General features: G+C 34.7%; 2 protein-coding genes across 8 annotated transcripts in view; both read left to right on the top strand.

Annotated features, from left to right (window-relative positions):
- LOC129574089 (calcyphosin-like protein) overlaps positions 1 to 3,339 on the top strand; it is a 7,067-nt gene extending 3,728 nt beyond the window's left edge. For 4 of the 7 annotated variants that reach the window (XM_055455488.1, XM_055455489.1, XM_055455492.1 and 1 more), the window contains 6 exons: positions 2,053 to 2,219; positions 2,312 to 2,364; positions 2,427 to 2,484; positions 2,564 to 2,716; positions 2,795 to 2,833; positions 2,926 to 3,339. In XM_055455488.1, the coding sequence (XP_055311463.1) occupies positions 2,053 to 2,219; positions 2,312 to 2,364; positions 2,427 to 2,484; positions 2,564 to 2,716; positions 2,795 to 2,833; positions 2,926 to 3,103 (648 nt within the window). In that variant the 3' untranslated portion in view covers positions 3,104 to 3,339. Of the gene's footprint in view, positions 1 to 201; positions 439 to 1,770; positions 1,802 to 1,849; positions 1,939 to 2,052; positions 2,220 to 2,311; positions 2,365 to 2,426; positions 2,485 to 2,563; positions 2,717 to 2,794; positions 2,834 to 2,925 lie in introns of those variants that run through there. The other 3 variants (XM_055455487.1, XM_055455491.1, XM_055455493.1) reach the window with 3 other exon arrangements.
- Positions 3,340 to 4,081: 742 nt separating this feature from the next.
- LOC129574088 (27 kDa hemolymph protein-like) lies at positions 4,082 to 11,872 on the top strand. The gene is made up of 6 exons (XM_055455486.1): positions 4,082 to 4,310; positions 5,036 to 5,371; positions 9,898 to 10,222; positions 10,297 to 10,626; positions 10,725 to 10,854; positions 11,039 to 11,872. Exons 2-6 carry the CDS (start codon positions 5,317 to 5,319, stop codon positions 11,159 to 11,161), a joined length of 963 nt encoding a protein of 320 aa, XP_055311461.1. The 5' UTR covers positions 4,082 to 4,310; positions 5,036 to 5,316; the 3' UTR covers positions 11,162 to 11,872.
- Positions 11,873 to 11,888: the final 16 nt, after the last annotated feature.

Raw genomic sequence — 11,888 nt, 5'->3', positions numbered from 1 at the left:
TATTTTTGTGCAAATTTTTAGCAGTATACAAAAAATCTGACATGAAGCTTGAGCGAAAAATGAAGCAATTTTTTTTCTTGTTATCGGCGAGCAGATATTGTGATGTGTATCAAATGAAGATAAAACAAATTGATATTTTGAATATTGGCATCAATGTGCACCTACGATTCCATTATTTGACATGAAGCTTGTATTTATAGTACTTTGTTCAACAGCTCTTGATCTATTCTACCGTGAATGGAAGAAGAAAAAAACCTAGCTTGAAATTTCTTTTTCGTGATAGCAAAGACTAATGTTTAATGTTTCGTCGGTGGTTTGGTAACCAAACTTTGGTTTGAGTTTATTTCGAATAAACTTAAAAACACAGTGAAGTTTCGGCGCGCCCCCGAATACAATATAACATTCACACGTATAAATAATGAACATGTACTTTGACGCGTATGTATTATATCAATTTTAGTCGCAGAAAATTAGAAATCGAGGTTAGGAGTTCGTTTTTCTAGATCAATATTTCAAGCGGGAAAGCAATACTTGGTAAATACAATGAACTCGGCTAGAAATTCAAGTTGTTTCGATTGATTTATTTGATACGTTCACATTTCAACAAGTGAGAAAAACTGGAGAACGGAAACAGAAACAAAAACCAAATAAACATAAAAATAAATGGATTCAATTTGATTCATTTTTGACAAGAACTAGAAATTGAAGGACGAATATTTTCCAGTCCACGACATTTTCAATCATTCATTCATCGTGTCATCAACTTTGAAATCGGTTTGGATTTCGATTTCAGTAGACATTGTGACGCAGTTAATTGATATGTACAAAAATGACGGAAAATTATTTAAAAAGATGATAATAAATTGAAATATGTTTGGGGCTAACTTACCATTAAATGACTCATTAAATTCGGACTCTATCTTAAAAAAAAAGGTTTCAACTGGAAATGTGAGAAAAAAAAATCGAGCCCCAGTTTCGCGTCTATATTGTCAATTGCGCTTTGATGTAATGTGATACCATAGTGGGTGTCCATAGTGGGGATGGTTGTATTTTTAATTGTTGTTAAGTGTCACTGGCACATACCAATGCTTATGTGTCCAGTTTATCGTTCTCTCTTTCATCTGTTCCTTTACCATGTTTCGGTCATTGTGAGTTCGTTCACTCACTCATCGGAAACATTGGTTGTCAGCCGATTGGTTGGTCTGTACACGCAACATAAGATCCAACACGCTAATGCTTATGCTTTTTTTTAAAAAAGGAACTTTAATAACGCATTCCATTTTTCTTTGCTTTTTCTGTTTCCCGTTCAAATGTGGATTCAATCGATTTTTAGCATTGTTTTTTTTTCTTCTCCAATACGCTCGTACTATCTATCTGTCTTCCTCGGCTTCGATTGGATGTAAATGTGTGGTATGCTCCGAAACATGGACAAACAAAATCCGTTTTCGAATCGACAAATAGTTTTCAGATAGACATTCGAGTCGGTGGATAGTGGCTACGTGCGCTGTAATAATGGACGCAAAATGATGGTCTCATTGTAGAAAGAATAAAATAAAAAGAATAAAAAAAATACAAATTCAATAACAGCAGTTGAAATTGGGGTAAAAGATGGCTAAATTATTCGTATTGTTTTCCCGGATGAAATATTGATCTAGAAAAACAAACTTCTCACCTTGATTTCTAATTTTCTGCGACTAAAGTGGGTTCTCTCTCTCTCTCTCTCTCTCTCTCTCTCTCATAAAAGTTTAATTCGGCAAATATGAATTTCAGCCAGCGCTATCGTAAACGCTACACTCTGAAGGTACTTGAAGAGCTGTTTTGTTATAGACGAAGAAAAAATACAAATCGCATAAATTATATGGCGGTTGTTTGTCTAAACATTTGACCCAATTATCATTTGTGGCCAATATTCTTCAATCATTATTATTTCCGTTTAATGTATGGTGGTATTTTTTTTCTCTATCAAATACAACGACAGTTTTCGCTAGACTTTTCATTTCCATGTCAAATTGAAATTTTAAACAGTTTGCATTCTCATTTCGTTGCGTTTAGATGTGCAATCGCCCATCGAGCTCCATGTCGCGAGGTGAATCAGAATTAATTTCCAAATGCCAACGTGCATTGGACGATGGAACTGATAAGGATCCAATTGAAAAGTTGCGTCTCTTGTGTTTGGCACGAGGTGCGTCTGGAATTGTTGGCTTAGGTCGGGCATTTAGGTATGTGGACAGATATAATAAACCATACTTCCTTTGTACTGAGGAATGCTCTCAAACTAAATTGTAAATCGATTTTGATTTCTTTTGTGCAGACGCATGGACGATGATGGCAACAAACAACTGTCACTCGAGGAATTCACGAAAGGTATTCAATTGTGTGATTTATTTATTAAATATGTGTAAAATTTGTGAATCATCCAATAAAAGGTCTCCGCGACACTGGCATGGAAGTTTCTGATGCAGAAGCTGAGGATATTTTTAAGCGGTAAGTAAAGGGATACTTTTATTGAAGGAAGAAAAAAAATAATTTTTCCATATCATTTCGGTTTTTTTTTTGTTAATAGTTTCGACGCGGATGGAAGTGGTTCAATCAATATGTCGGAGTTTTTAATTCAGATAAGGCCTCCAATGTCTGAAAGTAGACTTCACATCATTGGTGAAGCATTCAAAAAATTGGACAAGACCGGCGACGGACATATCACCATCGACGATCTGAAGTAATGCCAAATTTTTACGCAGCTTCCCTTGCTTTATTCGTTTCTATCCATTTGATTTACTATTGTGTTTAATTGCAGAAATGTCTACTCGGTGCTACATCATCCGCAGTATACGAGGTATCATTCGGTCTACAAATATTAATTGGCTCAATGCCATTTCTCAATACTCTAAAAGAATCTCCCTCCATTCGCTTTATCTCAATTTGCAGTGGTGAACAAACGGAGGAGCAAATTTTAAATCGATTTTTGGCAAACTTCGAGGTAGGCGGCGTCATCGATGGCCGCGTAACAGAAGAAGAGTTTTACAACTATTATGCTGGCGTCTCTGCATCGATTGATAACGATGGATATTTTGACCTACTGATGAGACAGACATATAAATTGTAAACATGAAGTGCGTGTGAGCAACGTTCACCAATTTGGTTGACCATTTTTAACAGCAAACTTTTCCAGAACAAATAAAATCACACAATTTTTGCACCATAATTATTTTATGTAAAATCACGGTTTTCTCTCAATTCAGGGAGTCTCGTCCATCTCAATGTATTCCAAGGCTCTTTTTAAGTCGATTCTGGCTGGAAGTGCCCCAATAAAAGTCACATTTTCAAATAATCAACTGTTAATCATGATGTTAATTCCTTCTTATGAGAAAGATTATTCTTATTTACGATGTTGAAGTTTTAGGTTACTTTAACCTTCAAACCACCGTGGAACGGGCACTGTATGCCCAAGACCAACTTTTAATACTTACAAATTTTTTTTTATCTCACATGATTAAAACAACTATAGTTCAATTCATTGAATATTTGGCTACATAAATAACGCTAACATACTCAATCATATAAGCACACTTTTTTATCACATGAAATGTGTGATGCATCGTCATACGTGAAATAGCCTGTGTGTCTATTTACACGTTCACATAAATTGTGTTTGAAAATTGTCTCGAGAAACTAGAAATATACATGGATCTTGAAAAGTATATGTTGTTTTTTTTTTGTATAAATTGTCAAAATCGATCATCATTTTATCAGTATTGGCCGGAAGATTTCAACAACCAAATCTTATCAAAATGCATTATGGGCACTCGAGCACCCGTTTCACGAATAACGATAGAAAAGAGGTTTCACGGTTTGAAGGTTAGAAGATTTAACCAAAAAAAAAAAAAAAAACAATTAAATCAAATCAAAGTGCATATGAAAAGAATTTCCTTATTCGAGAATACAAAGTAGGCGCATAAACAGTACAGTACTTGCTTCTCACGATGATCGATATCATCTGTTGATTTCAACGATTTTCCCAATTTGAATTGGCATTTGTTGTGAATATAGAATTTTGAGCGACACATAGCGGTGAAATCGGTGACTAAAAAATGACGTCTACTTTTCACCTGAGCATATAAAGAGACAATCATTCTGTGTTCATTTAAACTGTCACAGAAATTATGCATTCGGTTTGTTCGTCAATAAACACCAATTTCATAGTATTAAAACCCATCAATTTGAAATTTATTCGCAATTGCATCAGATGTTGCTCATGATAATTGAAATTGAAGTGTTGCACATTTTTCGAACGGGATGTTCAATTGAATAAGGTAAGTAAAATGTGCCCGGTCATTGTGTGAATAAAGTAATTTCAATTCAAGGAAAAACGTCAATGCAAATCGATTAAAAGCAACGGTTCTCTTGGTACAAAAACAACCAATAGTTTGCAAAGTTAAAGATATTTTGATGGAATTATACCTCGTTGATAAATAAAGAAAAACGTCATCAGATATGTATGGTTAATGAATACTGTTTGAAGTTCATAGTTTCTCTTTGTTTTCATTGTGATTTCAATCTGATTCAGAAATCAAAAATATTTACGTAAAAAGTGTTCGGTTGTCGTTAATTCTTCGGTTTTTACGCAACTCAAAACAATATTTCATTGTCATTAAATAGTCGAGTCCGTTTATTTATTGTACATTATTTGGTAACGTCAAAGTGTTTGGCTTTGGCTTTGGAAATTGCAGTGATCACATTCGCACAAACGACTCAAAGAACGAAGGCAGAGCGAGAGGAAAAAAAACTACCAAACCAAAGCCATTTATGTGTAGAGTGTCGATTAAGCGAATAAACTGTATCTATGTTGAACACTTATACACTGTCGATTGAATGAAAACAACAAACATACCAACACATACGGATGAGCACCATAAGCGATTCAACCCAATGACTGTCTATGGCACATTATTTGAAATATTTCTTTGTATCATACGAATCGTTCTGTTCCACTGAATGTTTGTTGTCATTCTTTACGATTTTTCATGTATACTTACAGAGCTCAGAAGAACACATAGTATTCTTTATTTGGCATTGCATTACAAAGGAAACGGCAGATAATAGTATTATTCCGGCACAACAGTCAGTACAACACACGCGCGCGCACACACATATACACACACTGACGCGATTCAGCATTTCAACAATCCCATCGTACGCAATCACTAACCAGTATCACACCGATGCTCCTCAGTTATCATTCGTCTTGGACTTGAAGTGCACCGTATTTTCAACATTTATTTGTCACATTTGAGCGCGTTTAATTGAACAACAAAAAACATGAGTTGCCGAAATCGCTTGTTTTTCCTTGTTTTGCTGACCGTATCACTTTCAGGTAAGTGATTCTCTGCCATTTAAAACGAATTATTAACTCTGTCAATTGTTTTGTATCGAATATTTTAATTGAAGGCGAGTGGAAAAGTGATCGTTGCGAGTGAAAAAATAAAACACATATTCATTCGATAACCAGTTTACGTACCAAAAAAAAATGATTGGTTTTGTGAGGTATTTGGTTTTTTCCAGTCGTAAGTCGTAAAAAACAACTATTATTAGGTGTTTTTTTCCTTCTTAAACTAGAGTTTGTTTTTTCTGTCTTGTTAGACGGAATTCTTCTAATCCAATTTGTAGCACTTATAAATGTGCGCAAGAACTAGAGTCTCAATTGTTTCGGTCAATCCTGAAATGAATACGAATTGCTCGAATCAGTTCAAGAGTGCGATTTGAATGCAAATTCCATAAAAATGCAATCAGTCGGCAATTATTTGCATAATTGTATTGTAAGCTATTTTGTTTAAGGCGTTGTTTTCACTTTGAATTTGTGTGAATCAACCGACTGGCGATGTGGTGAGTTAGTATCGGTTGTTTATTCCGTAGCTGTTCTGCACCATTGACACTTTTGTTGCCAATGTGATTGCTCGTGCTAAGTCCATGTTTTGTGACGTCCCGTGTGCTTATAATTATCAAATCTTGACATTGTATTGATTATTCAGCTGTTCGAGTGTCGATGCTCCATGCTTATCTCCTCAATCCACAAAATGATAATGATAGTGTCAATGGTTTTTACATTTATTGTCCCGGACATTTGGCCGGTCGGTCGATTGAATTGATGTGTATGTGAGCCTGTTATGGATTTGATTTGTCATCGGGTCAAGATCTCTAATCAAACGAGCGAATCGCGCAGGTTTTGGCCTTGACTCACTCACACGCCAATTTACTAATGAAAACCATTTTTAATTACTATTTTTCGTGCACGAACACTCGCCATTTTTTTCCCCATAACGCAATTCATATTTTTCACCGCAATTCGTAAATTGGACTTTCTCATCCTTTGCCGAAACCGATGTGAGTGAGGATGATTCACCTTTGTCGATTTCGTCTGTGGTGGAATGTTGTGAACGTTTTAAAATCCGCATGTGAAAATGTGCGATTAATTTCAAATTCTGATGGGAATTTTTTTGCGTCTTTAGTAGTTTGACGCCGAAAAAGAATCAATAGCAACGAACCCATTTAGATTGATTTATTTTTTCGGTGGAATAATTTCACCAAGTGACTCAATTATGTTTTGCGATAAACTATCAGTGACGCAACAAAAATCTCCAATCTTTATGTGAAAAAAATTAAATTTTGATGGTTTAAAATCCCACATTTTCAAATATGAATTGTGAAATGTTCACAGAATTCAGCCACAGATTATATTTATCTATTGAATTCCTTATGAATGCGCTGAAAATATTGAACGAAATAAAAAAAAATTGCAATTTGTTTATACGTATTTGCTGGAGTCGGAAAGGTTGTGATGACAAAAATGACCTCGCAAATAGCTAAGTATATGTGGATTTACTTCTTTGAAGTTTCTACATTTGTATGCCACACATTTTTTGCAACGTGCACAAGTGCAAGAATTGTGTTGTGTGTGCAACAGATAATGTACACTGCATAGAATTTATTAGATGAAGAGAGGGGCAGGTTTAAGGTATTCGCTGTACATCGTTTGCGATTAGTTTTAATGAATTTCAAAAACTTTATAAAGCAAGCACAAAATTTATTCTTCTTTTATTTTCAATTAATTAATCATGATTCCGATGATTTGCCTGTGGAATACAATGTGCGCGATCCCGTCAAGAATAAACAAACGAAATAATTGAACGTTTCAAGCGGTTTAGAAAATTTCACTGCTATGATTCGATGATGGATTCATAGGAGAAGATGAGTCTTGATTTCGTGTTGAATATATCGACTATTCAGAGTATAGAAAAATCAATCGTGTTGCGATTCTATTCATTCTGAGTCGAACTATTTCTTCTTTGCCCCAAATTTCCCAAGTTATTAAGGTTAGTCGATTTATAATCAAAATTGGAACGGATCTTAGCACTTTTTTTATGGTCGATGTCAAGGGGCAGTTTTCGGTTTAACACTTTCTAAGTTCATTCATTCTGAGTCGTTTGACTGCTAATCGTAGGCAGAAAACCACTTTATTCCCATTTTCATGAATAGAATTGATATAAAACATGTATTCACTTACTTCTATTCAATCGCAGAAACCTGCTTCCAAAAAAATAGCTTCCATCGTCGTGTTAATATGAAATTTCATTAATTGGTTAACCGGCTTTTTACACATCTTTTTCTTTCTGTACGTGCAAATGTTCGTTTATTACTCAATTCAATCGGAAATTGTTGAATAGCTCCGTTGTGTATTGGACGTTGGTTTTTATGAAATTGCGCAATGCAACGCTTGCCGTCTCTCTTTGCAAAGCAATCGCTTAGTCACACCGCGGACAGTAACAGTCCATAGTACAAGTACCAAACCGACTATTTAGATAATAATCGTATTTTACTTTTCACCGCTGCGAATGTGTTTGTTTAGATGATTTGTGCAGATCCACTTTGCCCGCTTACATAATCCACGTTCGATGAGTTTATCATATACATTGTATTCGGTTTCCAACCACAAATTCTGCATCATCAACTAGTTGATGATCTCCGTTTGTTTGTTTGTTTGTTTATGAACTCTAATATTTGGAATTTGAATTTTAAGCCCATTCATCGATAAGTCATCCAAATTACTGTGCGACAAATGTTTTTGGCATTTTCCGTTGATATGCTCGATTAGTAGCCATGCAAACATGACCAACGTAAAATACAATGTTTTCAAATGTTGAGAGGAAGTGCAATCGTTTTCAGTACAAGGTTTGCATGAACATACTCGATGTGTGATTCATGCGGCTCGGCTTTTAACCCGTTAAACCGAATTGCACAACGTGACGATTAAGCGCTAAAAAGTATAACCTAACGGAAATTGAAATACAAACTGTATCACAGTACAAACTCGGTAGTGTGAAGAACAATGGAATGGTGTTGATACAGTTTCAGTTTATGGCGCAGTGAAACGACACACATGTTGTTGTTAATCCGAAAGTCGGCGATTTTATCATAATCAAAATAATATTCTTGTCACAAGTAAAATGTGCATTCGCGTTACATTTGTCTTCGTAACACGTTCTTTGGCAATGATTTTGGCCTGTGTTTACTGCCATCGCTTGAGCTAATGCAATTATGACCATGTTCAAAAGCAACCGCACCAATTCAATGAAAAACCGAATCCATTATGTAACTTCTTCAGCTGAAGTGCGCTGATCCGTACAAAATATTCAACAATTATTTCTGTTTTGTTAATATGTTACAGGTTCTCTAGCTTTATTCACTTCAATTTATTGAAGTGGATTATAGTTTGGCAAACGAAATTGAGGTATCTTGATTGACATTAGCTGCGGCTATTTTGGTGTTATGACTAAGAAAAATTCGTAGCCTCTTTGTATTTATGGCAAGCATTTTAATTTTTTCCATAGACAATCTGTCACAAATTCAAAATAGCTGGAGTTAATTAGGAGATAACGTTCAGGGACAGATATTATATTAGCTGTATGTATTCACGGAAATACTTCAATTTAGTGTGCCGGAAAAGTAATTTTAATCGATTTGTATCAGATTATAATATTGATTTTGTGGAAATTCATCGTTGATTCATGAATATTTTATTTCATAAAGAGAACGCTTACGACCTGCGTTGTTTACAGTTTGAAGTAAATCAAATAATGAGAAGAAGAAGAAGAAAGAAACAAAAAAAAACATTTTTGATTTATTTTTATTATTATTTTTTTTCAGTTCAGGGATTTATTGATTTATTTTAGATTGAAATTGTTGATATTGATTTAATGATGGCTGATGATGTGGATATCATCAATTAAACACAAATTCTCAACCTTTTTTTCGGGCTCAACGACAAAGTTTACACATCATATATGTTGAACGTATGGACTCAAATCATGGTATCCCATATCTGATATGCTTCAAATATACTGATAATAGCACGAACGAACACATTTACTCAGAACAACTTGCTGGTGGATTGATTTTATTGTAGGAAAAAAGTATTATAGCAATGTGCGTAACTGCCAAAAAAATATCTAGATATGTATATAAGAAAACAAAGTACAAAAAAAACCGCGTATATTGTGATGTAAAAGAATGCCTCAGTTGAAACCAAAACACGTTTGTGGCACTTCACTTTATTATCTCGAACGGACTTTGTCCACTCAATAGAAATTCACAAACATCACATAGGCAGATTAAACTGCAGCACTTCGTCACTTGTTTACGCACCGTATGGTTCATATAGCAGATAACAACAACCTTATCTGGATGAAGTGCCTCAAAATTTCATCATAAATCAATGTTCGCTTTATATTTGACAAACAATTGAATGAAATTTACTTTACAAATCATGCATATGTATTCCCGTTGCTCTGCTGCAATTAATTCCAATAAAATATCCTCATTTCTCATTTTCCATGTGCGTTTTAGCCCAGATAAATGCAAATGACAACGAATTAGACTTGGAGAAAATCAAAGACTCAATCGATTTGGAAAAGATCAAAAAGAATTTGCCGGCTGGAATTGAAATTCCATCATCACTGCAAAATGTCACCCTGCCATCGATTGACGAAGTGAAAAAAGTGCTTAAGGACAAATGCACGAAAGTATCTGGCGGCGAGGAAGCGTATGTAGCCATCGAAAAGGGAGCCGAAGATTTAAAAACCTGTACCACCGGCCTGATCGATGTTGAAGTCTTGCGCCAAGAGATTGAAGCGGCAGAGCCAAGCGGTGAATTGGACACCGTATTCAACAAGTAAGACAAATTCGATTTTTCAAATAACTCAAACTGGTACATGTAATGAATTTTAATAAAAATTCCATCGCTAGATATTGTCGCAAGCGTAATATTGCGATCGGTTGCATGGAGAATTTCACAACAGTGATTGAACCATGTCTGGAACAAGAAGAAATTGAAGGCAAGCGAACCTTTGTGAAAATCTTCAAAAACCTGCTGAATTTCGTGTGCTACAAAGACGGTGACCAAATTGCCTTGTTCATTGCCGAAAAGGGGCCTGAATGCTTTGACGAACGTAAAGATGAATTGATTAGCTGCATGAATTCAACATTCTATAGTTATTTGCCATCGGAGAAAGAAATTGAATCGAAAACTGTGCCAACCGAGTTGCCACAATTGGTCATGGGCGCTACACAGTGCAAGTAAGCAAATAATTTTTAGTAGCAAGAGATTTTCGATTTTCGATTTTCGATTGTCAACTTCAACTGATATTCCATTTTTTTAAAATATGATTTTCCAGTGACATGGACATATTGCAAGCATGTGTAGTTAAATCGTTGGAGAAATGTGAAGAATCCACACCGGCCAATCTAGTTGAATCAATGTTCAAATTTGTGCGTAATGAAACGCCTTGCGTGAACATAACATCGGTAAGTTTTATACGACTTTCAACTTGAATTTTTGTTTTTCAATGTATCGTGCTTGTTAGTTGCCGTTATGTCTGGCTATTGATTTAATTTTTCAACATACGGGGTGACAGTTGTTTTTGTCATTTTTTGAATAACCATCATATTAAAAGCAAATAATTGACAAATTTTTGGTTTTCTATTTCAGCCATCAGCTCGAAAAAATATTGCTGATTCAGGAAATCCGAATAATGCATACAGCAGTGCTGTGTCATCGTCATTGATTGCCTCAATGCTTGCCTTTATCACCGTTAGGTCAATTTCAGCGTAGATAAGAATGCTCTTTGAGGCATGTACACAACTGTAGCCTAAAGCAACTCATTACCAACAAAAACACGAGATCAAACAAAATTAAAAATGAAGGGAATTTAAAGTAAATTTAAAATAATTTATTTGTAAATGTAAATGTAAGCGTAAAACTGTGTAAACAATAGTAACCAAAAACAACAACAACAACAACAATCATTCACAAGAAGAAGAAAAAGACAAGCGCAGTGTCACAATGCAAATAACCTGTAAGAAATGCATTAAATGTGACCAAAGGATAGTACTCTCTACCAGAATAGAAGTAAATTTTAAACAAAAAAAAATTAAATCCCCGTGCTGTTAGTGGGAATACATATTTAAAAAAATAAATAAATAAATATGTAAACAATGAATTATAATGATAACTGCAGAAACCTTTATTTATTTTGCAAGATTGCAATTTTCCACACGCAGAATTGTTTCTTTCTGAACACATTACCATGTCAATTCTTGTCAATTACCATGCAATACCATTGAAACCACAAAATCAAGGAAGAGTTTGATTAGAATAATTATGAAAATAGCACTGGATAATATTGGAGATTTTTTTCTATTACTTTTTTGTTTTTAAAAGAAAGATTTTATAAGAATCAGCATAAGATGAATTGGTCATCAAAGGAATAATGAATAAAGTTAAAAACAAAGACAAGAGGAGTAGGACATACCAAACACAAAATTGTATTTCTCTTTTA

This window comes from Sitodiplosis mosellana, unplaced genomic scaffold (assembly GCF_009176505.1).
Source record: "Sitodiplosis mosellana isolate CC-2019 unplaced genomic scaffold, AAFC_SMos_1.0 Smas_scaffold_6150, whole genome shotgun sequence".
Classification (NCBI taxonomy): domain Eukaryota; kingdom Metazoa; phylum Arthropoda; class Insecta; order Diptera; family Cecidomyiidae; genus Sitodiplosis; species Sitodiplosis mosellana.
Note: the sequence above shows the minus strand (reverse complement) of the source record. Positions and strands in the feature narration are given on the sequence as shown.